The sequence below is a fragment of the Neofelis nebulosa genome, chromosome 8 (assembly GCF_028018385.1).
Source record: "Neofelis nebulosa isolate mNeoNeb1 chromosome 8, mNeoNeb1.pri, whole genome shotgun sequence".
NCBI classification, from domain to species: Eukaryota; Metazoa; Chordata; class Mammalia; order Carnivora; family Felidae; genus Neofelis; species Neofelis nebulosa.
In genome coordinates this window covers 96,564,500-96,591,186 of record NC_080789.1, presented here as the reverse complement: position 1 = coordinate 96,591,186, position 26,687 = coordinate 96,564,500, and the positions used below count along the sequence as shown (strand labels likewise).

The 26,687-nt window shown below is 44.0% G+C and overlaps 1 protein-coding gene across 3 annotated transcripts in view; it reads left to right on the top strand.

Annotated features, from left to right (window-relative positions):
- BCL2L14 (BCL2 like 14) overlaps positions 1 to 26,687 on the top strand; it is a 54,650-nt gene that overhangs the window by 17,185 nt on the left and 10,778 nt on the right. For 2 of the 3 annotated variants that reach the window (XM_058743651.1, XM_058743652.1), the window contains 4 exons: positions 5,606 to 6,042; positions 10,517 to 10,690; positions 12,745 to 12,815; positions 14,916 to 15,182. In XM_058743651.1, the coding sequence (XP_058599634.1) occupies positions 5,613 to 6,042; positions 10,517 to 10,690; positions 12,745 to 12,815; positions 14,916 to 15,182 (942 nt within the window). In that variant the 5' untranslated portion in view covers positions 5,606 to 5,612. Of the gene's footprint in view, positions 1 to 5,605; positions 6,043 to 10,516; positions 10,691 to 12,744; positions 12,816 to 14,915; positions 15,183 to 20,188; positions 20,622 to 26,687 lie in introns of those variants that run through there. The other variant, XM_058743650.1, reaches the window with a different exon arrangement.

The window sequence follows — 26,687 nt, the reverse complement described above, 5'->3', positions numbered from 1 at the left end:
GCTCACTCTCCCACCCAGGACATAGTTCCCACAGGACCTGAGTGCCTTCCCTGCCCAGAGCCATCCTGAGCGGCCCAATTCAAAAGGAAGCTTCCATTTTAAAACCTGATCACTTCTCTCCGGACACAGTCCAGCTCTGGGCTGTTGCCTGAGCTCGCCTCCTGCCACACCAAGTGGGCTCTCCCAGTTCTGACCACCTATCCTGCTCTTGCCTCACTCTTTCTGGCTTATTCTCCTGCTCCTCTCAGGCTGCTCACTCTCTCCCTTGGTCCATCTCAGTCACTTACTTTTACCTCAGTTCTCAACATCTTACATGCATACGGTTGCCAGATTTGCATAAAAATGCATGACATCCAGGGGCGCCTGGGTGGCTCAGTTGGCCAAGTGTCCGACTTGGTCATGATCTCATGGTTTGTAGGTTCAAGCCCCGCGTCGGGCTCTGTGCTGACAGCCCAGAGCCTGGATCCTGCTTCGGATTCTGTGTTTCCCTCTCTCTCTGTTCCTCCTTCACTCATGCTCTGTCTCTCTCTCTCAAAAATAAATAAACATCAAAAAAAAATTTTTTAATGCGAGACGTCCAATTTAGTTTGCATTTCAGATAAACAACAAATACTTTGTTTTAAGTATAAGCATGTTCCATACAATATTTGGGACATATTTATACTAAAAAATATTTGCTTATCTGAACTTCAAATTTAATAGGATGTCCTGTATTTTATCTGGCAGTTCTATAATCATTTTTTATTCATTCATCAAATATTCATAGAGAACTTACATGTGTCAGGCATGGTGCTTGGTGCTGGGAAAGCCAGCCAGGTTCCAGTCTTCATATCTTACAGAATATATACTTTACACACACACACACATACACACACACACACACACACACACCATATACATATATATGTGTATAAAAGGGTGGCTTTTGTGCTAAGCCAAATATTTGTATGTCACTAGTTTTCTTAATTGCTGCATTTGATGAGGTTGCTTTTATAAACGCTAATATTTATTTACAAAATGGTAACCTATTAAAATAATATAATTGTAATAAAGAATAATGCCAATATTTCTTGCGCATTTATCATCTACCATGCACTATTTTAAGTGATTTACACACACTGATTCTTTGTATCCACATACAAACTTGACAAAGCGGGTTTGTTTGTTTCATTACTTTGGTTTTGTTTTTTGAGAGAGAGACCGTGAGAAGGGGAAGGGGCACAAAGAGAATCTTCTGTAAGCTCCGTGCCCAGTGCAGAGGTCGACTCCACTCCAGGCCTCACCTCATGACCACTGTGACATCATGACCCAAACTGAAATCCAGAGTCAGACACTCAACCAACTGAGCCACCCAGTCAGCCCCTAAGTAGGGTTTTTTTTTTAATCCCCATTTTGCAGATGGGAAAATGGAGGCATAAATAAATTAAGAAATGTGCCCAGTCACACAGCTCATAAGCAGAAGACCCAGCATGTGACCTAGGTTCTCTAAATCAAGAAGCCAGCATGTAAACTACTACTTTCTATGGACCACCACTTGTTTTAAGGATTTTCACTTTGTAATTTAGTCCTCCTACATGGTCAATGAGTTAGATAATATGAGTCATATTTTATAAATAGGAAAACAACACCTCAGAGAGGTTAGTGATTCGCTTCAGACCCTTTACCAATAAGTGAAAAAGCAGTTTTCCAATCTCTCTTCCTCACTGCAAATGCCGCACTCTCCCCATGCCATCTGAAACCCCCTTGGAGCTTAACTAAAGCAGCATTGCCCAAAGTGAGTTTCATAAATATTCTTTAATGAAAGACTTATCCAGGCACTTGTTCAAACACTTAAGTTCTATTCTAAATGCTTTACAAATATTAACTAATTCAATCTCCAAAACGGTATGAAATAGGTACTGTCATCACACCCATTTTAAACATGAGAAACTGAGGCATGGAGGCAAGTCACATGACTGCTAGTGGCAGAGCCAGGATTTGAACCCAGTCTGTCTTCAAATAGGAAAAAACATTCCACAAGCCATTGTCAAAGTGCCTTTTTGCTCCAGGCTTTATTGTAGGCACTGGGCATGGGGCTGAGACAAAAGAGCACACAGACATGCCTGCCCTCATGGGGTTTATATTCTGTTGAGGAGGAAAGAATACATCCAGACAAACTTGGGAAAGGATCCTACTTGGGGGGGTGGCTAACACCGTACCAGGAAGAGGCAAACAGTTGACCTTTGAGACCATGTGGCGGGGGAGGGCGGGAATATGGGGGGCGGGGGGAGGCAAAGGTGGAGAAGCAGCGGGAAGGAGCATGTGCGTTGTGGAGTTGTTGAAGTGACTCCAGACAGCAAAAGTTTCACTGTGGTGCATCACGTGACTGTGAAATTGGGAGATGGTGAGGGAAGAAAGATTGTCAAAGCCTGGAATAGGACAGGGATGTGAGGAAACATAAGGGAGGAGGAAGCATAGTGGTTCTGACCCCTACCTCATGCCACAGCTCTCAAGCTTTACTCATGTTCAGTTACCTGAGGCAGGTGTCTGGAGCTCAGAAGTCGTGGAAATATGCCTGTGTGTGTAGGAGGCAGTTCAGATCTAGCAAGTCTTCCTTGGCCACCCTGGGAAATCCATTTCTGTCCCCTCCATGTGCACCTTGATGTTCTGGCACAGCCCCCTGCAGCCCCTCCCAGCCTCGCTTCTGTCAGAACTCACCCAGACAGGGGCCATTGCTCTCTCAGGCCAAGGGGCCTTTCCTCAGATGAATGGCTTCTGTACCAGCCTCTCACAAATAAAAGAGAGGAAACAAAAGTGGAAAGAGGAAGCACTGGCAGGCAGGCAGGGGAGATATTTCAGCCACGACACCTCCTTCAAACAGTAGAACCTTCGGGAAAAGTTAGAGAATATTGGACAAGGCAACGAAGGACCAAAGAAATTAAGTAACTTGTCCAAGAACATTGCACGTTAGAAGCTGAGCCAGCCCCAACCATCAGCCTCCAGACAATTTATTTGTACCCTGTCTCACTGCCTCAAACCCTGTCTGTGGTTAGGGTCCCATTTCTTTGTGAGTTCGTCTCGCTAGAAGAGGAAATAGTGGAGAGAAAAGGAGGAATAGATAGGCGGGTGGATCCCATGAATATCACCACAGCTTACTTATTATCATCAGCTTCCATGCCTAAGTAGGACCATGGAGGGAAGGGAACATGGTTAAAAGCCACCTCAAGAACAGAGTCAGAGGGCCTGGGGGATAACAGTTGTACTAGACAAAAAAATTATAGCCACCATTTTTTAGTCAGATTCTGGTGGGACTTCTCATACATTATCTTATACCCTCACAATATCCCTGCAAGATGATTTCTTATTTTTTTTTTTTAATTTTTTTTTTCCAACGTTTTTTATTTTTGGGACAGAGAGAGACAGAGCATGAACGGAGGAGGGGCAGAGAGAGAGGGAGACACAGAATCGGAAACAGGCTCCAGGCTCCGAGCTGTCAGCACAGAGCCCAACGCGGGGCTCGAACTCACGGACCGCGAGATTGTGACCTGGCTGAAGTCGGCCGCTTAACCGACTGCGCCACCCAGGCGCCCCGATGATTTCTTATTTTTAATTTACTTACATGAAACTCAGGTTCAGAGAAGTGAAGTAACCTGTCCCAGGTCACACAGCTAGTCAGTTGGAAGGCCAGGAGTTAAGCTTAAATCTGCAGATTGTCAGAGTGAGAAGCCCGTGCTGTTTTCTAGTACAGCAGCTGCCTATGAAATTGTAATCCAGGGGCGCCTGGGTGGCTCAGTCGGTTAAGCGTCCGACTTCAGCTCAGGTCACGATCTCACACTCTGTGAGTTCGAGCCCCGCAACGGGCTCTGGGCTGATGGCTCAGAGCCTGGAGCCTGCTTCCGATTCTGTGTCTCCCTCTCTCTCTGCCCCTCCCCTGTTCATGCTCTGTCTCTCTCTGTCTCAAAAATAAATAAACGTTAAAAAAAAAAAAGAAAGAAAGAAATTGTAATCCAATGAGATGGGAGGACGGCACTTTCCAGCATCAGGAACAAAATGGAAAATGTAGTCCTTAACATCTAACAGAAGAAAACAGAGTATATTATTTGCAAAAAAAGAAATGGTTTCCTAGGGGCGCCTGGGAGGCTCAGTCTGTTAAGTGTCTGACTCTTGATTTCGGCTCACGTCATGATCTCACAGTTCGTGAGTTCGAGCCCCGTGTCAGGCTCCTTGCTCACAGTGCGGAGCCTGCTTGAGAGTCTCTCTTCCCCTCTCTCTCTCTGCCCCGCCCCCTGCTCATGCACAGGAGCACTCTCTCTCTCTCTCTGTCTCGAAAATAAACATTTTTTTAAAAATGAAATTATTTCCTAGCAGGAAACCAAAAAAGGTGATATTTCATGAAAGCTTTAATTGGAGAAAATCATTTTATTATACATGTCCAGTTATTCATTCAGAAATAAAGATGAAATCCTTCCATTCCATCATCTTAGTGCTCGGATTGATCTTCCCAAAACCTGCCAGTGACCATATCACTCTCCCACCAAAACTTTGAAAAGCTCTCTGCTGCCTCCATCAGTGCTCTTCAAAGCTGTAAAAATAGCAGGATTTTTTTCAAATGAGATATTTTTAAGTTTATTTATTGATTTATTTTGAGAGCGAGAGAGAGAGAGAGAGAGCACACGCTCATGCGAGAGTGCATGCTCTAGCGGGGAAGGGGCAGAGAGAGAAGGAGAGAATCCCAAGAAGGCTCCGAGGCAGGGCTCGAACTCACGAACCATGAGATCACGACCTGAGCCGAAACCAAGAGTCAGAAGCTTAACTGACTGAGCCACCCAGGCGCCCCCGGGTCTTACCTGGGATCCCAAGATGGCAGGAGGTAGAAGCAGACCTATGCGAGCCAGTGGAGACGGTAAAGGAAGAAGGAAGAGAGGATGGGAAGGGTCAGAGACCCCAGTTATTTCCCTCCTGAGTTAGCCTCCCCCTTTGCCCAACTACCCTCCCCAGGAAGTCCTTTGACTGCCTTCTGAGGTCTCAGGTCTCAGGCTCCTTTTGGGAAGTACTGACTGATCAGAGTGAGAAAACGCAGAGCATTTAGCCGCAGGTTCAAAGGCCCCCATAGTTGGCCCCACTGCCATTTCACTTACTGTCCCTCTATCCCTCAACCTCAGCTGCTCACAAAGCACCCACGTGTGTCTGTCACCCCTCTCGCCACTCTGCAAATACATCCTAAACTCCACCACGGTCTGCCCTCTGCCCACCCTGTTCTTAGCCCCCATACCCACCCACCCGCGTGAACCCTCTCTATGTGTCCTAGAGGCTTCGCTTGCCCTCTCTGGGCAGGTGTTCCCCACCCCCACGACCCCTCTCCCCGCACTGGCTACCTGCACCTCTGATCTGGCTCCTCGCCCACTCTCTTCGTGTGGAGCTGTCTCTGTGCCTTCTCTCTCCCTTGTCTCTGAGGCTGTGCTTTCAGAAAGAACCCTGCGTTTTCCGCGTCCGATGACTCCCTGCCTCTCTGCGTGGAAAGAACAGGTGCTCGAGGAATGTTTGCGGCACTCCACCCACCTCTCTGGACCTACAGAGAGTAGCGCGCCCACAGGTCAAAGGACACGTGTGGACTTTGTTGTTGTAGGGTCGCCATGTGCGCCACCAGTGCCTGGGACCTGGAGGAGATCCCCCTGGACGATGACGACCCAAACAGCTTAGAATTCAAAATCCTGGCGTTCTACACCAAACACCACGTCTTCAAGAACCCGCCGGCTGCCTCCTCCCCAAGGCCGCCGAGAACAAGAAGTTTGTCCCAGAGAGGACTGGGGAGTTGGCCAGCAAACGACTCGTGGACACAAGTGTCATGGGCTTGGAGAACTTCCCCATCCCCTGAGCAGGCCACAAACCTGGGCAAGAAAAAGTCGTCTTGGAGAGCACTCTTTGGAGTGGTAGAGAAGGAGGAAAATGAACAGAGCCTGCCTACGTTCCGCTTGGAGGGTCAGGCGATACCAGAGCCTCACAGTCCCAGTCATTCAAGGGCTAGGTCCCTTTCTAACATGGGACAGCACAGAGAGCATGAAGGTAGGATTGGGGGATTCTTCTCTCCCACAACAAGATCTTCCCCTTCTTTGTGTGTCTGGTGGTCCATCTCCTCCCAGCTGGTAATGTGGGCTGAGGGAGGGCACGCCATGGTGCCTCAGTTTCCCCACTTATTGATATTCAATAATAATTGCCCTGCTTTTCTCAAGACCGAGCAGGAAGTAAGAGAATGGCAGCAAAGGGTGACAGAACAGGTTTTCTGGCTCCACTGCCTATAAATAAGCTCGCTGCCCAAACTCCCGATCCTCTGTGCCAAGGAGCCCTACACAGGGGTTGAGACTGCCACACTTCTGGAGGTAAGTCGACTCACCTCCCTGGGCCTCTGTTTCCATCTGTACATTGGGGTGTCCCACCCTCCCTACCTCTTAGGGTGGATGGAAAGATCTGGTAGCTGCATGCAAAAATACTTTTCAAAGTATAAGGCCCTCTGGGGGGAGAAAACACACCACGAAGAAGCATTTTGACAAAACCTTCCCCTCAGTGGAACAAAATACATTTTGTCATTTGTCTCAGGACAATGGAACATTTTCACAAAGGGCCTTAGCATACAGTTACCCTCCATCAACAAGCTTCGGCATAAGTATCTTCTTCCCTTTCAGCAGTGCCCAGTGCCCGCTGCCCACATTTTAAAAGAAGCGCCCACTCCTGCTGGGCTTGATGGCTGGGGTAAATTGTCAATAATTAGTCAACAGGTGGCAGTAATGTCTCAATTTTAAAACGGTGTGACCGTCCCGGCTTACTTGGAGAATCAACCCCCGCTGGGTCGTCTTCTATCCCTCACGATAATCAAGGAAACATTTATTTCCCGCTGGACTTTAAAATTTTAGAACCAGAGAAGTTGGGGGTGAGGTTATCTGGGGAACTCCTCCTCTCTGCACCCCACCCCCCTGCCATGGGTACAACAAGCTCCCGCTGGGGATGGTAGCTGAGCTCTGGAGCATACAGAACCCTGTGGACGCACCTACATAGACTTTTCTGCTTGGCTGTCCCCTGGATTGTTCCGAGAGACAGAGGCACTTTTTACAGACCTTAATCCTCTGGTTTCCTGAGACAAATGATATTCTATATTTTGATAACACTGAAGTGTCATTTGACCTTTTTTATTTACTAAAATTCTAAGATCTTTGTATAGACATAGATAGCTCCAAAATAGTAGAAACGGTCACTTCCCAAGGAGGCCTTGCTGTAGACACTTAGACTCGGTGTATATTCCCTTCCAACACTTCTCTTGCCCGCTTTCTTATTTGATCAATTACGTGGGTGGTCTGTTGGTTTTTCATCGGATGTGACTCAAGAGAGTCTCATGTTCTACTTCTACTTTACCACGCATAAATCAGAGCTTAGCAGCTGGTGTCACCTGGGTTCTTTTAACTGAAGTTCACAATTTAGCTCTCGCTGCTGTTTCCAGGACCCGGACCCAGGCTTAAGTCAGAACTGTAAGGTTACGTCCCAAGATCAAAGTCTAGAAGCAAGAGGTCTTAGGAAGTAGAAAAATGGTGTCAGTGCCAATCTTAGAAACTACAAACCCAGGTTCTTTGACCCGTGAACCCTTGTTTGTCCACAGCTAGGATTCGCTAAATGTGGAATGATTCCTAGTCTGCCATCCCTAGGCTAGTAACTTCCAACCTCAAAGTCACCTTATATTCCAAAGTGGCTGCTGAGACTCCAGCCATCATCTCTCCATTTCAGGCAGGAAGAAGAGGAAGCAAGTGGTGGGAGGTGGGGCGGGGAACAAAAGGGTGTCTTTTTCTAGATAATTCAGTTCCGTTTTAGAGAGCTTTCTTGGAACTGCACTCAACTTTTCTTACATCTCACTGGCCACTCTTTAGTGTAAAGAAGGCTGGGAAATGTAGTCTGTGCAGCTAAGGAGGAAGAAAATGGATTCTGGGAAGGAAGTAGCAGTCTCAACCATAGGGAAACACCCTGCCCCTTCTCTTTAAAACAAATGCCTCCAGGGGGCGCCTGGGTGGCTCAGTTGGTTGAGCGGTTGAGCATCTCACTCTTGGTTTACTCATGGTCTCATGGCCTGAGTCGGGCTCCACACTGGCAGCATGGAGGCTGCTTGGGATCCTCTCTCTTTCCCTCTCTCTCTGCCCCTCCCCCACTGGTGCTGTCTCTGTCTCTCTCAAAATAAATAAATAAACTTTAAGATAAATAAATACATGCATCCACAAAACAAATGCCTCAGGCCAAAGGCTGGATGCCAAGTCCTCCGGCTGTGCTCTCTTGCTCTCCTTATAGTGACATCACCTCCCCCAAAAATAGACCCCAAAGGACGGGCAGCCGTTCTGTCCTCTCCCCACCCCCATCCAATTCCGCCTTGCCTATCGGATGAGATCGACTCCGACAAGAAGGGAATCTTTTTTTTTTTTCCTCAGAGTTTAAAATTTAGGTATTTATTTTAATTAATGGGAATCTTATTAAGTAGGACGCTTGTTGGGATGTGCACTGGGTATTGTATGTGAATGATCCATCACTAAATTCTACTCCCGAAACCAATACTACGCTATATGTCAGCTAACTAGAATTTAAATACAAACTTGGAAGAAAATAAAGAAATAAATAAAATGGGCATCTTAGCTAGAGCTGGTTCATCTGAGTCTAAATGTACTCGCTCATACTTTTCCCTGCACGAATGTCACCTGCCTCTCTCCCTCCGTGCCCACCAATTCATAGAAAGCAATGCACTGTAAGCAGGTGAGTCAGATTGGGTATTCCCAGGCCGCCAGCGGTCTCCTGATCGCCCTGCCACATGACGGGGGCTGGCGGATAAGGAGGGACAGCCTTTGGGGCCTCCGTCTGCCTCCTTCAAGTACAAGATGGGCACAGTGTGGCTTTCTGGTAGAAGAGCCATGCGCTGATCACCCCAGACAGGCCGCACGAGGTTACAGAGGGGGAAAAAAAATCCCCATCTTCTGCCGATACAAGGGAAGGCTCCCAGATACAAGAGGCTCTGGGATCCAGCCTCTTGCCATTTCCTTGTCAGGGGCCATGGTGGCCAGCGTTCAAGAGAGGAGGCTGGTTGGGCCACAATAAGGTGGAAAGTATATATTTGGTTTGGCTGTTAAAACGGGAAGGAAAAGCATCCATCCTTCTCTCCTTGACTCTCTAATACTTCTCTCTCAATTCACTCCTTATTATCTCTTTTTGAACCCTGTGAACCAAACATGAAAAATATGGCTTTTTAAGGAAACCATTATGCCTTTTTTTTTTTAAGGAAGGCATTGTGGACAAAGCATTAGTTCCCATGGTCTTCCAGTGATGCCCAGAGGGTGAAGGGGGAGCACTAAACTCCCATACTGTGGAGGAATCCAGGGACAGAGAGTTAGAAGTCACATTGGCAGCTCCGTAGGATGTCAAAGCATGGGACAGGATCCCTCCTGGGACCCAGGCTATGCCTCTCTTAGCCATCTTCATTTACAAAGCCCAGGAATTCCTCTGGGCACCCCAACCTTCTGGCCCAAACCCCACTGTGTTGCTTTCTTCAAGTGTCTGAATGGGATAGCGTTTTCCAAATATTACTTGGGCTCCGTAGGGCATCAAAGACAGAGCTGCACACATTTCTAAAACTTAAGAACTTAGCGACAAATCAACAATGAAAATTTTAGTCCCAAATAACTCAGCAATACCACCTGCTCCCCCCCACCCCCCATCCCTGACGAAAAGCAGAGCTGACTTGTCCCTTCACAGGCTAGGACCTTCAGGGGGCCTTTAATTCAGGGGGCTAGGATATTTAAACCTTCATGCCCCCACATGCTTTATTCTATAGTAATGTGTGCAAATACATACATCTTTTCCTGGATTATAAATTCTTGAAAGCCGTGGACTGCACTTTATGTCCCCCGGTGTACCTATCAGCGTTAATTGGATGTTTCCCATTAGACCGGGTGGAGAGAGAAGACGTGTCACTTTAAGAGCAAGGGGAGTTCAGTGTTGACTTGATAATGGGCTTGAGTAATGAATATGGTCTGAGAGCAGGGATATTTCTCTTTCCTCAGTGACCAACCCCCAAAGGCTTGTCAAACTCTTGAATGCCCTCCTCTGCACGTAGGGGCCAGCTCTCCCAAGATATAAAGAATGTCCCCCCCCCAGAAAAAAGAATAAAAATAAAAGCATAATGAGGATTCCCTCAAGCAAAGAACTAAGCACTTTCTTTTGTGTTTCTTCCCTTGCAAAGGGGAAAGGGGACCCTAATTTTGCAAGACTTCAAAAAGAGGGTGCAGAAGGGCAATTGTTTCAAGGTGGCAATCATTCCTCTGTGCGCTCCTCCCCCATCCCAGCCTCTGCCAGGCAACTGCCAGAGCTTTCTGAAGAATGGCCTCCCCCGCACACACTTCCCCGGGCAGCTTCCTCTCCCTCTAGGCTGGGCTTTTCATTTCGGGCGACCGTGCATACCGATGAGCTAGACCAAGTTCTTCTGGGAAGGGCCGCTCAGCACCATTTGGTCTCGTTTCAGCTGAGGACCCCCAAGTCGTTTCCATTGCCAACCGCGTTGCCGAAATTGTGCATTCCTGGCCCCCAGCCGACGAGGTCCACGGCCAGGCGGCAAGCCGCAAGTCCAAAGGCAGTTTTGTCCATCCGTTCATCCAGCGCCAGGGCTTCCAGCTTCCAGCGCCCAGTGGTAAGAAAGGTAAACCCCCTTCCACGTGCTTGGGTCGTCGGGCCGGGTGTCCGCCAGGCAGAGCTATGCATTCGTGGGTTCGGTCAGCGCAGGGCTCTGCAGTTAGGGGTGTCTGCTGCCCTGGGCCCAGGGCAGGACAGCAGGCTGCTGGAGGCCCCGACCTTTAGCTCTTGAGACCGGTCCAGGCAAGGGCAGTGCGCCAACAGACCGAAGCAACGTGCCAAGCTCAGTGCTAACTGCAAAGCCTCCTGCTGAGGGGGCGGGGGAGCACGAAGCGGCCGCTCAACCTTGTCCACCGAGGGAGATGAGCTATTGGATTTAATCCTGTGGGTGACGGCCGCGGGCCGGTTTGCTCCCGGGAATGCCCAGGTTGCGGAGGGAACACGGGCCCAGGGACTTACAACGTGGCCCTGTGAAACAGCAGGGCGTCGTCAGACACCAGGTCTGGCACACCACGTGTAGCAGAAGCGAGAACTAGTGACCAGAGGGGGGGGTCAGCTGTCACCAAAGCCACAGCCGTAGCGAGGACCAGGAGTTCCCAGCAGATGTGCAGGAATTCTGGAGTTGAACGGGAGCACAACCACGTGCCACAGGAAGAGAAGTTCAGTCCCACTTGCCATCACTGACGACTGTCTCTGCTCGTGGCCCTCTTTCCCCAAACTCCAGCCCAGGGGTGGGACGGAGGGGAGGCGGCCCCGGGATTGCAGTAGCCGAAGTACAAGGCGCAAGTGGCGGCGGCTGCCTGGCCTGCAAGCGGAGCGGTGATGTCGCCTGTCTCGTGCCGCATTGCTGGGACCGCAAACTACCCCTTCCGGGGCTGGAAGAGAAGAGGCCCCTCTGAGTGTGCTAAAAAGTGCCTCCACCTTATTGTGATCCCCTGTGTGTGGAGAGCTGCCCCTGAACCAGCCTCAGGCTGATGCTCGTCTCCTCTGTGCACGTGAGAAATGCCGGCCCTTGTTAGGGTGACTCCCAGAGAGAGGGGCTACAGGGGCAGATAAAAACTACCTACACACGGGCCACGGAGACCCGCGTGCTGGTGCCTCCCAGGTGATTTGAGGCTCAGACCTCCCACTTCCCTTGCCTTTCGCTAGACCTTCCTGGGAGGTGATGGGCTGGATTAATTTCCTGGCCTCTCCTTCCCTCTTATCTGGAACACACATGAGGACTCCATGACTTCAAAGATTGTGCCATCAATGAAAAGCACTCCTGTATTAGTAACTGGCGTTTCTCTGTTTGGATTCCGTTCCGTAGCCATGACCGTTTTCCTCATGTTGGGTGGTTAGCATGTTTTGAGATAAGAAAAATCATACTCCACGTCCCCCATTCCCACGTACATACCAACAGGAGCCGTCTCTCTCTCTACCTGCCATTTTAGCCTTTGGAGTGGGAGCACTCCATAAGTGTATTTACTTATACCTCACTTTGTTGTAAAGACAGCATGCAAAGTATACATGTTAGTAAATAAGATTAATCAAATAAATCAATTTGAAAGATAATGTAAAAAGAATGCACTAGCGGGGAAATAGAGGTGGGTTTAGGAATGAGCTTAATTCCCAAAATGCAAGCCAGGAAGACCGTACCCCCTCTTAGCCGGGGCCCATAAATTCGGCTCTGTACTTTCTAGCAGCACAAAGGGGGAATATGACCAATTGGAATTTATGGTGTCCATATGGGAAAAGCAACATCTGCTCAGGAGAATCCTACCAACGAAAAAGAAGGTTCTCCTAAACATCTTCAGAGACAGGACCATGGGTCGTGGAACCAATATCGTCAACAACATTCTTACAGTAAATAAAGTGATGCATTTCATGGTGAGAAGCGGGGCGCTGAGGGAAAAAAGAAGAAAGGAAAGGAGGGGTCTGTAGGAGAGGGCAGCTGGAGTGGTTTGTGCCCCATCAGTCGAAGGAAGGTAAGAGTTAAGTTGCTGAGAATTACAAAGCACATGTCTCCCTCAGTCCCTAACCAGGCTACAAGTATTGTCCCTGGGGGCAAAAAAAAAAAAAAAAAAAAAGTTAAGATGATTTTTCTTCTTAAAAGAAATAACTGGAATTTTCCCCCGACAGATGGAGAAGAGCAAATAATAGCCCAAATCGTTGAGCTGCTGAAATATTCAGGGGATCAGTTGGAAAGAGAGGTATGGAGCTTCTTGAACTAATGTGATTTCTTTTCTGTGCCCACGCACTGGGACAGAGAATGGAAGCGTACTGCAGATTGTATTCCTTTGCAAGTTCTGGTTTCCACTTAGTCCTAAATTTTATTTCCCTTGGAGTCCAAATTCTTCATGCTGGCAGCATCTCAAAAATGAATCACTTTGGAAAACATAAGTAAACCTTCTGGAGCCTCCCTGGAATTTTTGGAAATGAAAAATGTAACTTTGTTATTGCAAGAAAAGACACCAATAAATTAAAATTTGCTGAATAGAATTATGAATCTGGTTCCCCGTGTAACTGATCCTCGGGGAAGTTTAGACTCTTGCATTTGCCCTGCAGTCTGGATATCGATGTCCCACGCCTGCTCCAAGGCTGGAGTCCTTCCCAAAATCTCCCCCGAGAGTGGCTGGACTGTTCTCTGCTCAAGGTCTCTCTCAGCTATTTGGCCGGGGAGGCGGATTAGTGTTACTTGGAGAACTTTGGACTTACTTCCTGCCATTTAGAAGTCAAGACCCATCATTCCCGTCAGGAAAGTGTGAGAGTGTCTTCAGATACAGAGCTGGTGAGCAGGACCCCAGAATTCTGTGCCGTTACCCACAGACTGCTGAGTAGCCTCTGGGGTCTGTCAGTCAGGGACTGGCCTGTGGACCCCTTGCCTTGTCCTGCCAGTGGATGGAAGTCAGGCCCCATGCGGCTTGTGCAGGAGGGGAAACAACACTAAGTGGCCAGCCACTCTACCCCAGTCCCAACTTCTCAGTGGGTCCTCCCTCAATGCCTTTGTCAGCAGTGTGTGCAGAGGATGGTAACTGGGAGGGCATGTGAGCTTCAAGTCCACAAGTAGAGGATGAACTGGGGTGCAGAGAAAGAAAATAGAATATGGTACATGACTTGAGGGCACTCCTATGTTTCTCCAGAACTAACATCAATGGATAGGAGTTATGGGGCAATTGATTTTCTCCATTTTAGGAATGAACTTTCTAGCACTCAGGGCTGCCTTGTGACGGAATGAGCCTCCTGTCACCAGAAGAATGGCCAGTAGATGCCAATAACCAGCCAACAGTGCAGTCCTTGTACTGGGAGGGACCTATTCGAATCCTCGAGGACTCTTTACAGCTTGAAGACGCTGTGGCTCTCATGGCAACCTCCTTCCCAGCCTCCCTAAGAAGTGACTTGCATTAGGTCAGGGAGGCAAGGGGGACAGGAAGTGGTACGAAGCTGACCTTTGTGGCTCTAAAGAGAGACGCTTTCCTTTTCATCCCATAAATTACCACTTTAAAAGATCTCGCTTTGCTTGATGCACGCTCTTGATGATTTGGGGTGACGCTTTACGTTATTTATGCAGAAAACATGGTTGTTTCCCCAGTAGAGGACTCTGGTAGGAATACACAGAAGGTCTGACTTTGCTGTGTGGGTGTGAGTTCCTACTAGAGAGGGACAGTGACTCTGTCTAACCCTAACCCCTACCCCCCAACCCCATGGCTGCAGAGTGCCTGCAAAGCCCCTCATCTCTGAGACCACATGCAGGCTCATCTTGCACCTTCCTGAGATGCCAGAGGCAGGTGCAACCCAAAGGAGCAAAGAGAGAGGGGCCAGGGTACTCCATGGAAGTGTTTCTTTCTGGCATTTGATTCTTCGACCATTCTGGTAGAGTCCGGGCTTCTGGCTGCCCACTGGGGTTTTGAGTCTAGCTTCTTCAACTGGGTCGCTGATCAAAAGGGGTCCATTCTTGGTGTAGAGGACATTAGTCATTCTTGTTTCAGATTTATAAAACAGACAGGCCCCCGTGTCTCACAGAAGTTGGGGGGTGGGCTGGGCTCACATAAAGGACGCTGCTCCACCGAAATCTTTATATAGCATCTGATGCATCCCCCAGGATATCCCTTGTAGAAACAATGTTTGTTGAGAACCTGCTTAGCTTATCGTTCGTCAAAGATAGAATTTCCAAATAAACATTTAATCCTTGCTCACTAAGAAACTTCTTAGTTGGAGCCAAGGTTTTCCACTGGGTGTTTCAGGGGCCCACTGTGTGAGTCGGCTTCACGGGGCCAGGCTGCTGTACTAAATGCATATCCTCTTGTACACAGTTAAAGAAAGACAAGGCTTTAATGAACAGCTTCCAGGACCAGCTGTGCTACCCTGTTTTCAAGATCATCACAGACCAGTTCCTAAGGGGTGTGGACACCAGGGGAGAATCAGAGGTCAGAGCTCAGGGCTTTAAGGCTGCTCTTGCAATAGACGTCACGGCCAAGCTCACTGCTATCGACAATCACCCTATGAACAGGGTGCTGGGCTTTGGAACCAAGTACCTAAAAGACAACTTCTCGCCCTGGGTCCAGCAGCACGGTGGATGGGTAAGTGCATCCTATTTCAAAATGAACCTTCCCAGAATTCAGAGGAGACGGAATGGAAAGTTGTGGGGTTTTTCATTTTTTCGTTTTTTTTTTTTTTTGTTTGTTTGTTTTTAAGTGAAGGGAACACATCTTTGAGGCAGTTCTCATGGATTTAGAAGTTGAGTGGCAAGAGATATATCCCAGTGATGGGATCCTATTTTTAGTGATTATCTTAATCATCGATAAATATTTACTAGGCTCCCAAAGGGTACATGGGATATGTGTGTTGGACCAGGGGGGACTGGTCAGATATAACAGGAAATGAAGAGATGTCAAGATATAAAATGTTTAGATATAATTTCTGTTTTCACAAATTTTGTAAGCAACCGAAGTCTGGCAGTGAGACAAGGAGAGGCAAACACTTCCTTGTTCTCTTAGCTGCTGACAGGCAGAGAGAGACACAGCGTTCATGATATTTTGTCATTGCTGCTTGGACCCAGCCATTTTGACAGGGACATTTTGATACAAAGCAAAAAGCAAACCATTAAATTTGTATCGTTTTTTTTTTTGTTTTATTTTAAATGAAGTTTATTTTTTAAGCAATCTCTACACCCCACGTGGGGCTTGAACTCAACAATCCCAAGATCAAGAGTCACAAGGTCTCCCCACTGAGCCAGCCAGGTGCCCCAAATTTGTATGTTTTTTTAAATTTTTTTTTATTTTTTAAATTTATTTCCAAATTAGTTAGCATATAGTGCAACAATGATTTCAGGAGTAGACTCCTTAGTGCCCCTTACCCATTTAGCCCATCCGCCCTCCCACAACCCCTCCAGTAACCCTCTGTTTGTTCTCCATATTTAAGAGTCTCTTATGTTTTGTCCCCCTCCCTGTTTTTATATTATTTTTGTTTCCCTTCCCTTATGTTCATCTGTTTTGTCTCTTAAAGTTCTCATATGAGTGAAGTCGTATGATTTTTGTCTTTCTCTGACTAATTTCGCTTAGCATAATACCCTCCAGTTCCATCCATGTAGTTGCAAATGGCAAGATTTCATTCTTTTTGATTGCCGAGTAATACTCCATCGTACATATATACCACATCTTCTTTATCCATTCATCCAATGCCCATGGACATTTGGGCTCTTTCCATAATTTGGCTATTGTTGATATGTATCTGTTTTTAACTACCTGCTATCAGGCGAAACAGACATCTTCACCCCCATGCCTCAGACGCAACATCCCCCCCCTCCCCGCCAACCCCATCCTTTATCCTCATTCCTTGAGATTTCCTTAAAGCTGCCATACTCAGATGGCCTCCCAAGGTTAACCTTTCCAAAATGTGTAGCCCATAGCTTTAAATATCCATAGGCTCAGGGCACTTTATTTTGTCTGTTCAGATCCTTCTTGGGAGCACAGGCCTTTGTCCCACATTATCTTTAGTCCTCTTTCCACTAGAATGGAGCAAGGATAGTGGGTTTGAGTCTGCTCCACCATGGTCAGCATGGCCCTGAGGCCTCCACTCTTGGTCTCTTGGTTTCCAGAAGGAATGCAGAGCTGATCTTGCTAAGGGACTGAAGTGCCCGCTGTGGTCTTTAGTGGCTGCCTGTTAAGCTTACCTAGTCTTCTGTTCCTTTCTATTTTCCACATCTGCACCAGAAATGGTAGCCATAAGGGGCTGATCTGAACAACTGAGGCTCTTAAGTATTCTAAATTCAAGCTGCCTTAACTCATGCAAAGATGCCTCGACATTATTTTGGCTTTAACTGTTCTTTCTTCCAGGACCCCCTCAAGTCCCTCCTCTGTCCCCAAGCCTTTCCTGACCGCTCTAGCTTAAGGGCCTCACTAGCCTCTGACTTCTTACAACACTTCATATCTGCACTATAATTACATACAGGAAAGAATCCTGGTTATGGTTAATATATTTTTCCAAAATATATTTTTCAAAATATAATTTGGTCTTGTTAATATATTTTTCCAAAAAGATTGTAAGTATCAACTGGGTCCATGGGCCAGTTCTATTCAGTCTATAAATAGACTAAAAGTCTATGTAGTTGGTTAATGCAGCTGAAATGCCAACTGTGTTCTGTAAAAAAAAAAAAAAAAAAAAAAAAAGTCTACACCGAAAGCACAAACAACAAAAGAAAAAATAAATTGGATTACATCAAATTAAAATTTTTTCTGCTTCAGGGGCACCTGGCCGGCTCAGTCGGTGGAGCATGTGACTCTTGATCTTGGGGTTGTGAGTTTGAGTCCCACGTTGGGTGTAGAGAGTATTTAGCAAATAAATATCTTAAGAAAGACAAATTTAAAAAATAAGTAATTTTTTTCTGCTTCAAAGGACACTACCAAGAAAATGAAAAGACAACACACAGAATGAAACAAAATATGTCCAAATCATATATCTGAAAAAGAACTTGTATTCAGAATATGTAATCAATTCTTACAACTCAACAATAAAAAGACAAAAGCCAATTTTTTTTTTAATTTTTTTTTTCAACGTTTTTTATTTATTTTTGGGACAGAGAGAGACATAGCATGAACGGGGGAGGGGCAGAGAGAGAGGGAGACACAGAATCGGAAACAGGCTCCAGGCTCTGAGCCATCAGCCCAGAGCCCGACGCGGGGCTCGAACCCACGGACCGCGAGATCGTGACCTGGCTGAAGTCGGACACTTAACCGACTGCGCCACCCAGGCGCCCCGACAAAAGCCAATTTTGAATAGACATTTCTCCATAGAAGATATACAGATGGCCAGTAAGCAATGAAAAGATGCTTGCTTAACATCTTCATTTCAACATTAGGCACATGTGAATCAAAACCACAGTAAGATATCATTTCACATGCACTAGCATGGCTAAAATAAAAAAGACAGATGTTGGTGAGGATGTGGAGAAATGTGAACCCTCATCCACTGCTGGTTGAGTTCTAAATTTTCCCTTTTAGAAACAATTTGGCAATTCCCCCAAAATATTAAACATAGAGTCACCAATTCCACTCAGATATATACCCAAGAAAATTGATAACAAATGTTCACATAAAAACTTGTACATAAATGACCATAGCAGCATTCATTTTATGCATAATAGCCTGAAAGTGGAAACAACCCAAATGTTCATCAGTGATGAATGGTGAATAGCAAAACCAAAGGCAGTATGTCCATACAGTGGAATATTATTTAGGCATAAAAAGGAATGGAACAGATGGATGAACCTTGAAAACATTATGCTAAGTAAAAGTTAGACAAAAGGGTCATATACCATACGTTGTAAGATTCTATTTTCATGAAATGTCCAGAATAGGGGAATTCACAGAGACAGATTAGAGAAGAAGAGAGAGAGAATAGGGAGTGACTGCTAATGGATAAAGAGTTTCTTTTTGTGTGATGGAAATGTTCTAAAATCAGCCAAACGTGATGGTTGCACAATTCTGTGAATTTACTAAAAACCACTGAATTATATATTTTAAAAGGATGAACTCTGTGATATATTTCAACAAATCTGTTAATGAAAAAATGGTGGTTCTAATTCTAGCAAGCAAATTAAAAGACAAAAGAAAAAAGAATACATTTTTATTTACTTATTTTTAATTTGGCTGCTGGTGCTAGAGAGAAAAACAGTTTTAATTACAGAAGATTGATGGATTTTTGGTAGAAATAATAAAGGGAATTTTCAAAGCCTTCAGAATTTGATGGCATTGTTCCTTATCATTTGTAATTTATTAGTTTACTTTTCCAGGTCATCATAAATCCGAATTTTAAGTCTTGGCCACAGTTAGGTTTAATTTGGAGCATGTGGCTGGAAATTGGAAGAGGGAAGAAAAAGAATGAGAGAGAAAGGACTATAATTTTTCCAAGACTGATAGAGGAGTTGCAAAAAATAAAGAAGGAGGATGTTGATAAAAGAATATTTACGAGTTGATATGAGTTATGAAAATGTGAAGGAGATGTGGACACCTGTGCTCAGTCTCCAAGCACAAGAAAGAAAGATGACACTGGGTGGCAAGCTTCTAGGGACTTCCATTGGCTCTTGGTATTTTGGTGGCACTCCAGGGTGTCCTTATAGTGGTAGGGAAGGAGGAAAATGATTCCTATGCACCAGTTTTCCAGGGTTCCTAACTATCCCAGTGTTTCACATTTCCTGCAAGTACATCTATCTTCCCAACGAAATTGTAAACACAAGGGCAGATTTATGTATTTTATGCTTGTCTCTCAACACTCCCATTCTTTCTACATGCATCATAGATGTTCGGCCAATACTCTTAGCATAATCAATCAATCAATCAATCAATCAAATGAAAGAATAACAACTGTATCTAAAAAACATGTTAGGGGCATCTGGGTGGCTCAGTGGGTTAAGTGTCCAACTCTTGGTTTTGGCTCAGGTCATGATCTCACAGTTCATGGGTTCGACCCCAGAGTTGGGCACCATGCTTGGGATTCTATCTCTCTAGTTCTATCTCTATCTCTATCATCTCTATCTCTATCTCTATCTCTACCTCTACCTCTGCTCCTCCCCCACGTGCATACTCTCTCAAAAATAAACAAACTTAAAAAAAATAAAAATAAAAAGCATGCTAAACTAGCTCCCATGAGATTTTAATTCACCCATTGGCCATTTTTCCTCATTTAAAGGACTGTTCAAATAGTCACCCTGTGCTCCTACAACTTCACCCATTTCACAGAGCTTTGCAAAGAGCATAATCTTCAACTTTCCATAATCTTCAACTTTCCAATATCCTTTGAATTTTTTTTTAACTCTTTTGAATTTTAAATACAGCATCAAAGCCTTTCCCCATCTAGCCTATCAGCCCTGGGTGTGTAACCTAAGTCCTTCACATATGTTTTCCTTTCCTGAATATGATGAAAAAAGATGAATTGGTCATCTTTCCAAACCTCCCCCCAACCCTAACATAGTCTCTGAAACCCGGGTCATGCCTGGGACAAGAGAGCAGAGTTAACAGGTTTATGTTTTCAGTTCAACAGTGAATTAAACTTGGAATTTTGTGAATCTATTTCTCTTTTTCCCCTCTAGGAAAAAGTGCTTGGGATATCACATGAAGAAGTAGACTGAAAAATCAGAAGATTTGTAATCTGGAATACTCATTATCCAGCTAGGATCCTGTCTACATTGGTCTCAGCATAGACTATGGGAGAAAATTAACATGTACAAGGCAGAGGGAGCACTGAAGTTTTCAAAGTCATTGTTCCTGTGAATCCAGAGGCCTGAGGAGAGAGGCCTTGTCTGTCTTTAGCTCATAGAATGTAGTAGTGTGGCCAGTGACATCCATGTTTCCCAGGTTCTCCAATGAGTGTGGGAGGAAGTCTAGGAAGACAAGTGGTAATTTTCCTTTCAGATGTTCAGTACAGAGACAGTCACCTTGCCTCTGTTGGCCGCTTTGGGGAAATTTTGTTACAGATATTTGCTGATCTCATAAGGGCGAAATGATAAATTGTGCATGTGTTTACTCTTTGGTTTTCTAGTACCATTTGTTTTTAAACTACACTTGGGACGGCCTAATAATGACGTTGTTTCAAGCCTACTTTTAGGAAGATGTTGCTATTGATGTTGGTAGATGCAGTTCAAAGAGACTTGAGTTCACTGCTATATCCACTAGTTTGGGGATATATTATCATGTCTGCCTTTTGACTCACTTCCCTAGAAAAATGCTTTGGCAGTTTGAAAAACTTCCATTTGGCAGAAAATTATTACTTCTACCTCCCTCAGCAATCTCAGAGACCCCACCTCTATTTCTCAAGGACTCTGAAATTTTATTTTATTTTATTTTTTTGTGGTAGTGTAATGATTAGTAGCTGTTAAACATGTGGAAAGACCACTGTCAAGAGTATCTTACATGGGGCACCAAGGTGGCTCAGTCGGTTAAGCATCTGACTTTGGATGAGGTCATTATCTCACGGTTTGTGAGTTTGAGCCCCGCATGGAGCTCTGTGCTGACAGCTCAAAGCCCGGAGCCTGCTTCGGATGCTGTGTCTCCCTCTCTCTCTGCCTCTCCCCGCACTTGTGCTTTCTCTCTCTCTCTCAAAAATAAACATTAAAAAAAAATTTTAAAAAGAGTATCTTATGGTTAAAACAAGTAAAAAGTAATAGTACTAAGATTTCCACGAAGATCGAATGAGTTAATTTATAAAAAGTGCTTACAACAGTGCTTGGTATTTAGTGCTGAGTGCTCACTTATGTTTAATATGCGCTGCCCTCAGCTAAAACAAAATTTCTTCTCCTCCCAAAGCAGTCACTGATTGTTTTTCTGAAATTAGTGTTCAGAATGAGGTTTTATAGTAAGCGAAATATGTTTCACAATTGTTTAACAAACAATAATTATTGAAACAATAATTTTTAAAATACTATCAAATTATAGTCTTAAAAATGTCTAGATCTGTAGCACCCAGCATGTAGCCTGATGTAAAACAGGTGTTTAATAAACCTGTGATGAGCAAATAAATGAATGCGTTAATCAGACATACTTCCAGCTCCAAGGGAAAATTGGACCCGTCTAATATCACATCAAATATCACTACTCTACCCATCTTAACTAAAATGAGTTATTCTCCCAGATTTGGAAATGGCAAGAGTAAAAGTAAGCCTCCACAGCCAGAAGCACAGGCTAAATCACACTTCCGTGTGGTGTTACCACAGAACACGCATGCCCCAGTCTCCACCACTGAACCAGAAATTGTGTGCCATCACTGGCCCCACTGCTACTGAGAAATGATGCTGCTACCCCCACTCCCATCTCTCTTCCCCACCGGGAAGAATCTTCCCAATCTTGCCTGTCTCCAAGGTAAACTTCCAGGTGGATTACTTGGATTAGCTGACCCCAGATCATATGCCTGTGCTCCAGCTGTCAAGAGCTAGGAGAGTGGGCTTTCTACATTTTCAGTTCATTATGGGAGAAGGCTGTTTACCATATTTAAGTTACATAAGGTAGGGCATTCCCTAAGAGGAAGAGGGGGGCTCAAATAGGGGCCGTCCCCATTTATAGTGGCAAACATCCACTATACAAGTCTTTTTACCCCCACTCCTTCTGCTTACCGTGGCCACAAAAGCCAAAAGCATTTTGAGTGAGTTGCAATCAAATGGGGCCAAATTCTTCAACAACTCTTGTGACGTGGCTTTTGTGTAATTGTTTCATAGTTTTCTAACTTGTTCATTGGAAAGACTGTAAGAACTCTAAGGAGATAATTAATTAAAGGTATTCTTGTACTTTTTAATCCAAGTACAAAAAAAAGATAACTAACGTTAAACAGCGTTCAGAACGCAATTGTTTGGGGCTCCTTGTGGAATTAATCTACAAGAAACACAAATGATAGGGGCTGATGAGGGGAAGTCTATGTTTGATCTGTAAAGTGTGACAATCTGAGAAATCAACAGTGACTTGACAGTGGATGAAAGAGGAAGAATCAATGATTAGTAAACCCTGATACCACTGTTGATAAATGGTGGATGGTGGTTTTAGGTAATGCTGAATCAAACCTGGAGCTGTGGGAAAGGGTAAATAAAGAATGTAAATCAGGTAACTGTGGGAAAAAAAAATATTCCCTTTTGCTTCCTGCCCCCACACAGAAAGTCAGGAAAACATCCGAGATAAAGGAGTTTCTTCTTATGGATAGCGACAATGGGGATCACCTCTTCTCCCACTTTGATTCAACCATTCTACATTATGCATTTGCAACCTTGCACCTCTGGGCCTTTATAATGATATTTTTTCTCCACTTGGTCTGTCCTTGCCTCCTGGTCCCCTTTCCCCTTATTTCCACTAATTCAATGAACTCCAGCCCATCTTTCCAAATTCACTCCTTCATTTCTTCCAGGAAGCATTTGCTAACCCTCCCTTGGCTGCCAGAGGGCTACATTTGGATACCTTTCTTCATAGAGATGCTCCAGAGCACACTATTTATGGACATTATACTTAAGACATTATGCCATAAGAACTAATCTTTTGCATTGGATTATAAATGCTTCTGTTAACAAAAATGCTTTTGTAAACAAGTATTATGTCTAATTTAACTTTGTCTATCTAATGCCTGGCCTACTTTTAATATACAATTGCAAAATCATATACCCTAGCCTCACTGCTGTAACCGGTAAATCAATGAGATTGGAGTATGGCCCAAGATATGTGTAGTTTTAACAAACTCTCCAAATGTTCCAAATCATCTGCAGCTTCCAGCCAAGATGAAGTAATAGTGACTGAGTTTTAAACTCCTGCTTAAAACAACTGGAAAAAAAAAAAAAAAAAGACAAGCTATATGAAAGAATAGCTTTCCGTTTTCAAGACATTGTGCATCAGGCAATGAAGGACTAGTCCCTGAGAGATGAGAAATAAGGTGAGCGTCCAACTCTTGATTTTGGCTCAGGTCATGACCTCATGGTCATGAGATCGAGCTGAGCATCTCTCTCCCTCTCTTTGCCCTTTCCCAGATCACATGTGCACACACACTCTCCCAAAGAACTTAAAATTTTTTTTTAATTATAAAAAAGAAAGGAAATAAAGAGAAAGAAAGCAGAATGGTGTAAAAGTAGAAACCAAAAGATGGTTTGTGGGACAGATCAGTAACACCTCTAGCCTGATTGATCAGGAGAAAAGGCACAACTTACCAATAATAAACAGAGGGAACATCACTATAGGTCCTACAGATATTAAAAGGATAATAAGAGAATATCATATACCAAAAATTCAACAACTTAGATGAAATGGACAAATTTCTTAAAAGACACACTACCAAAGCTCACTCAAGAAAAATAGAATGTAGGTGCACCTGGGTGGCTCAGTCGGTTAAGCCTCTGACTCTTGATTTCAACTCAGGTCATGATCTTGCAGTTCATGAGATGGAGCATGGATAGCAGGGAGCCTGCTTGGGATTCTCTCTCTCTTCTCTCTCTGTCCCTCCTTCCCACTCGCATGTGCACTCACTCTCTCTCTCTCTCTCAAAAGAAATAAGTTAAAACATTTAAAAAACTAGAATGCAAACTTAACATTTCCAAAATGGAAAACATTTTAAGCAGTTCCTTTTTCTTTTCTTTTTTTTTGGGGGGGGGGAGTATAGGATTGCATCTCTTTCTCTTGCTTTTATTTTACTTATTGTCAAGTTAGCTAATATACAGTGTAGTCTTGGCTTCAGGAGTAGATTCCCATGATTCATCACTTACATAGAACATCCAGTGCTCATCCCAACAAGTGCCCTCCTCAATGTCCATCACCCATTTTCCCCGCCCCCCAACCCCCACCCCCATCAGCCCTCAGTTTGTTCTGTGTATTTAAGAGTCTCTTATGGTTTGCTTCCCTGTTTGTATCTTATTTTTCCTTCCCTTCCATAGTTTCTTTAAAAGTTAAACATCTACCAGATGACCCAACCATTTCATTCTTAGGAATTTATTCAAAAGAAATGAATTGGTCTAAAACTTGTACCAAATACAGTAACTATAGGGGCGCCTGGGTGGCTCAGTTAGTTAAGCATCCAACTTCAGCTCAGGTCATGATCTCGTAGTTTGTGAATTCGAGCCCCACGTCAGGCTCTGTGCTGATAGCTTGGAGCCTGGAGCCTACTTGGGATTCTGTGTCTCCCTCTCTCTCTGCCCCTTCCCTGCTTGCACTCTCTCTGTCTCTCAAAAAGAAATAAACGTTAAAAAAAAAAAACTAAAAAAAAAAAAAAAAAAAAAAGGAATTTATTCAAAAGAAATGAATTGGTTTAAAACTTGTACCAAATATAGTAACTATTGGGGTGCCTGGGTGGCTCAGTCAGTTAAGCCTCTGACTTCAGCTCAGGTCATGATCTCACAGTTCGTGAGTTCGAGCTCCACATCGGCTCTGTGCTGACAGCTTAGAGCCTGGAGCCTGCTTTGGATTCTGTGTCTCCCTCTCTCTCTGCTCCTCCCCGGCTCATGCTCTGTCTCTGTCTCTCTTTCAAAAATAAATAAAAACATTAAAAAAAATAAAGTACAAATATAGTAACTATATTTGTGAAAGCCCTAAATGGAAAACAACCCAAATGTTCATCAACAGATGAATGGATAAAGAAATTGTGGTATATCCATACAATGAGATACTATTCATATATATATGAATATATATAATATGTATATTATATATATATAAAGAATAAACTATCAGTATATGCTGTAACATGCATATGAATGAATCTCTAAGAAGCTCAACCAAAACCAAAAAAAAAATCATACACTACATATATACTTATATAAAATTATAGAAAATGCAATTAATTTATTGTGACAGAAAACAGGTCATTGGTTGCCTGGAACGGAGGGATGGAAAGAAGGAATTATAGAGGGGCATGAGCATTTTGGGGTGATAGAACTGTTGTTACCTTGTCTTACTATTTTGTGTGTATATAAAAACACAAAATTACTTACTGCATACTTCAAATACATGCTGCAGTTTATTGTATGTCAATTATACCTCAATAAAGCTGTCATAAATTTTCTTAAGACAACATGGCAACATTTCAGACAATCAAAGGCACAATTTATCATGATTAGATCAACACTGTAAGATATGCTGAAGGAAATTTCTTCAGCCAGAGGGAAAACTGTATTAGAAACCCAGATCTATAAAAAGGAATGAAGAGCACCAAAGAATAATATGAAGGTAAATAAAAATATTTTTCTCATCTTTAAATTTTAAAAAAGAAAATTGATTAAAGCAAAAACAATGTCTCATGACATAACATGCAGAACATGTATGACAACAAAACATAAAAGACTAGAAGGGAAAAATGAAAGAGACTGTTGTAAGGTTTCATATTATATGCAAAGTGGTGTATTACTCCATGTAGACTACAGCAAGTTAAAGATGCATACTGTAAATCGTACAGCGATGACTACGTATGAGCATAGCTAGTAAGCCAATAGTAGAAATAAAATGGAATCCTGAAAGATACTCTCTTCAAAAGATGGCCAGAGAAGAGTAAAAAGAAGGAATAGTTGGGACAAAGAGAAAATATCAAAATGGTAGACAAATCAAATCAGCAATAATTGCATTAAATGGAAATGGCTAAATACTGCCATTAAAATGCAGAAATAGTATTGATAAAAATGAAGACCAAACGACATATTTTATGTCTAAACATGAAAGAAAGAGAGGTTAAAAGTAAAAGAATAGAAAAATGAATGCATAACTAGTCAGAAAGCTGGAATGGGTATATTAATATCAAAGTGGACTTCAAGTCAAGGAATATGGAGGCAAAGAGGGACATTACATAACAATAAAAAGGTGAATTATTACGACAATAATCCTAAACTATGCAGAGCTCAAAGCAAAAATTGACAAAACTAAAAGGGGAAATAGACAAATCCACAATTAAAGTTGATTTCCACACTGTTCTCCCAGGAGAACTGAATAGAAAATCAGCAAAGATATAGAAGACTTGAACGACAGTATAAACCAAACTGACCTAATTGACCTTTACTGAACACTGTATGCAACTACAGCATACTATAGTTAAATAAGAAAAAATTCAACCAAGTAAGTTTTATCTTTTTTTTTTTCAACCAAGTA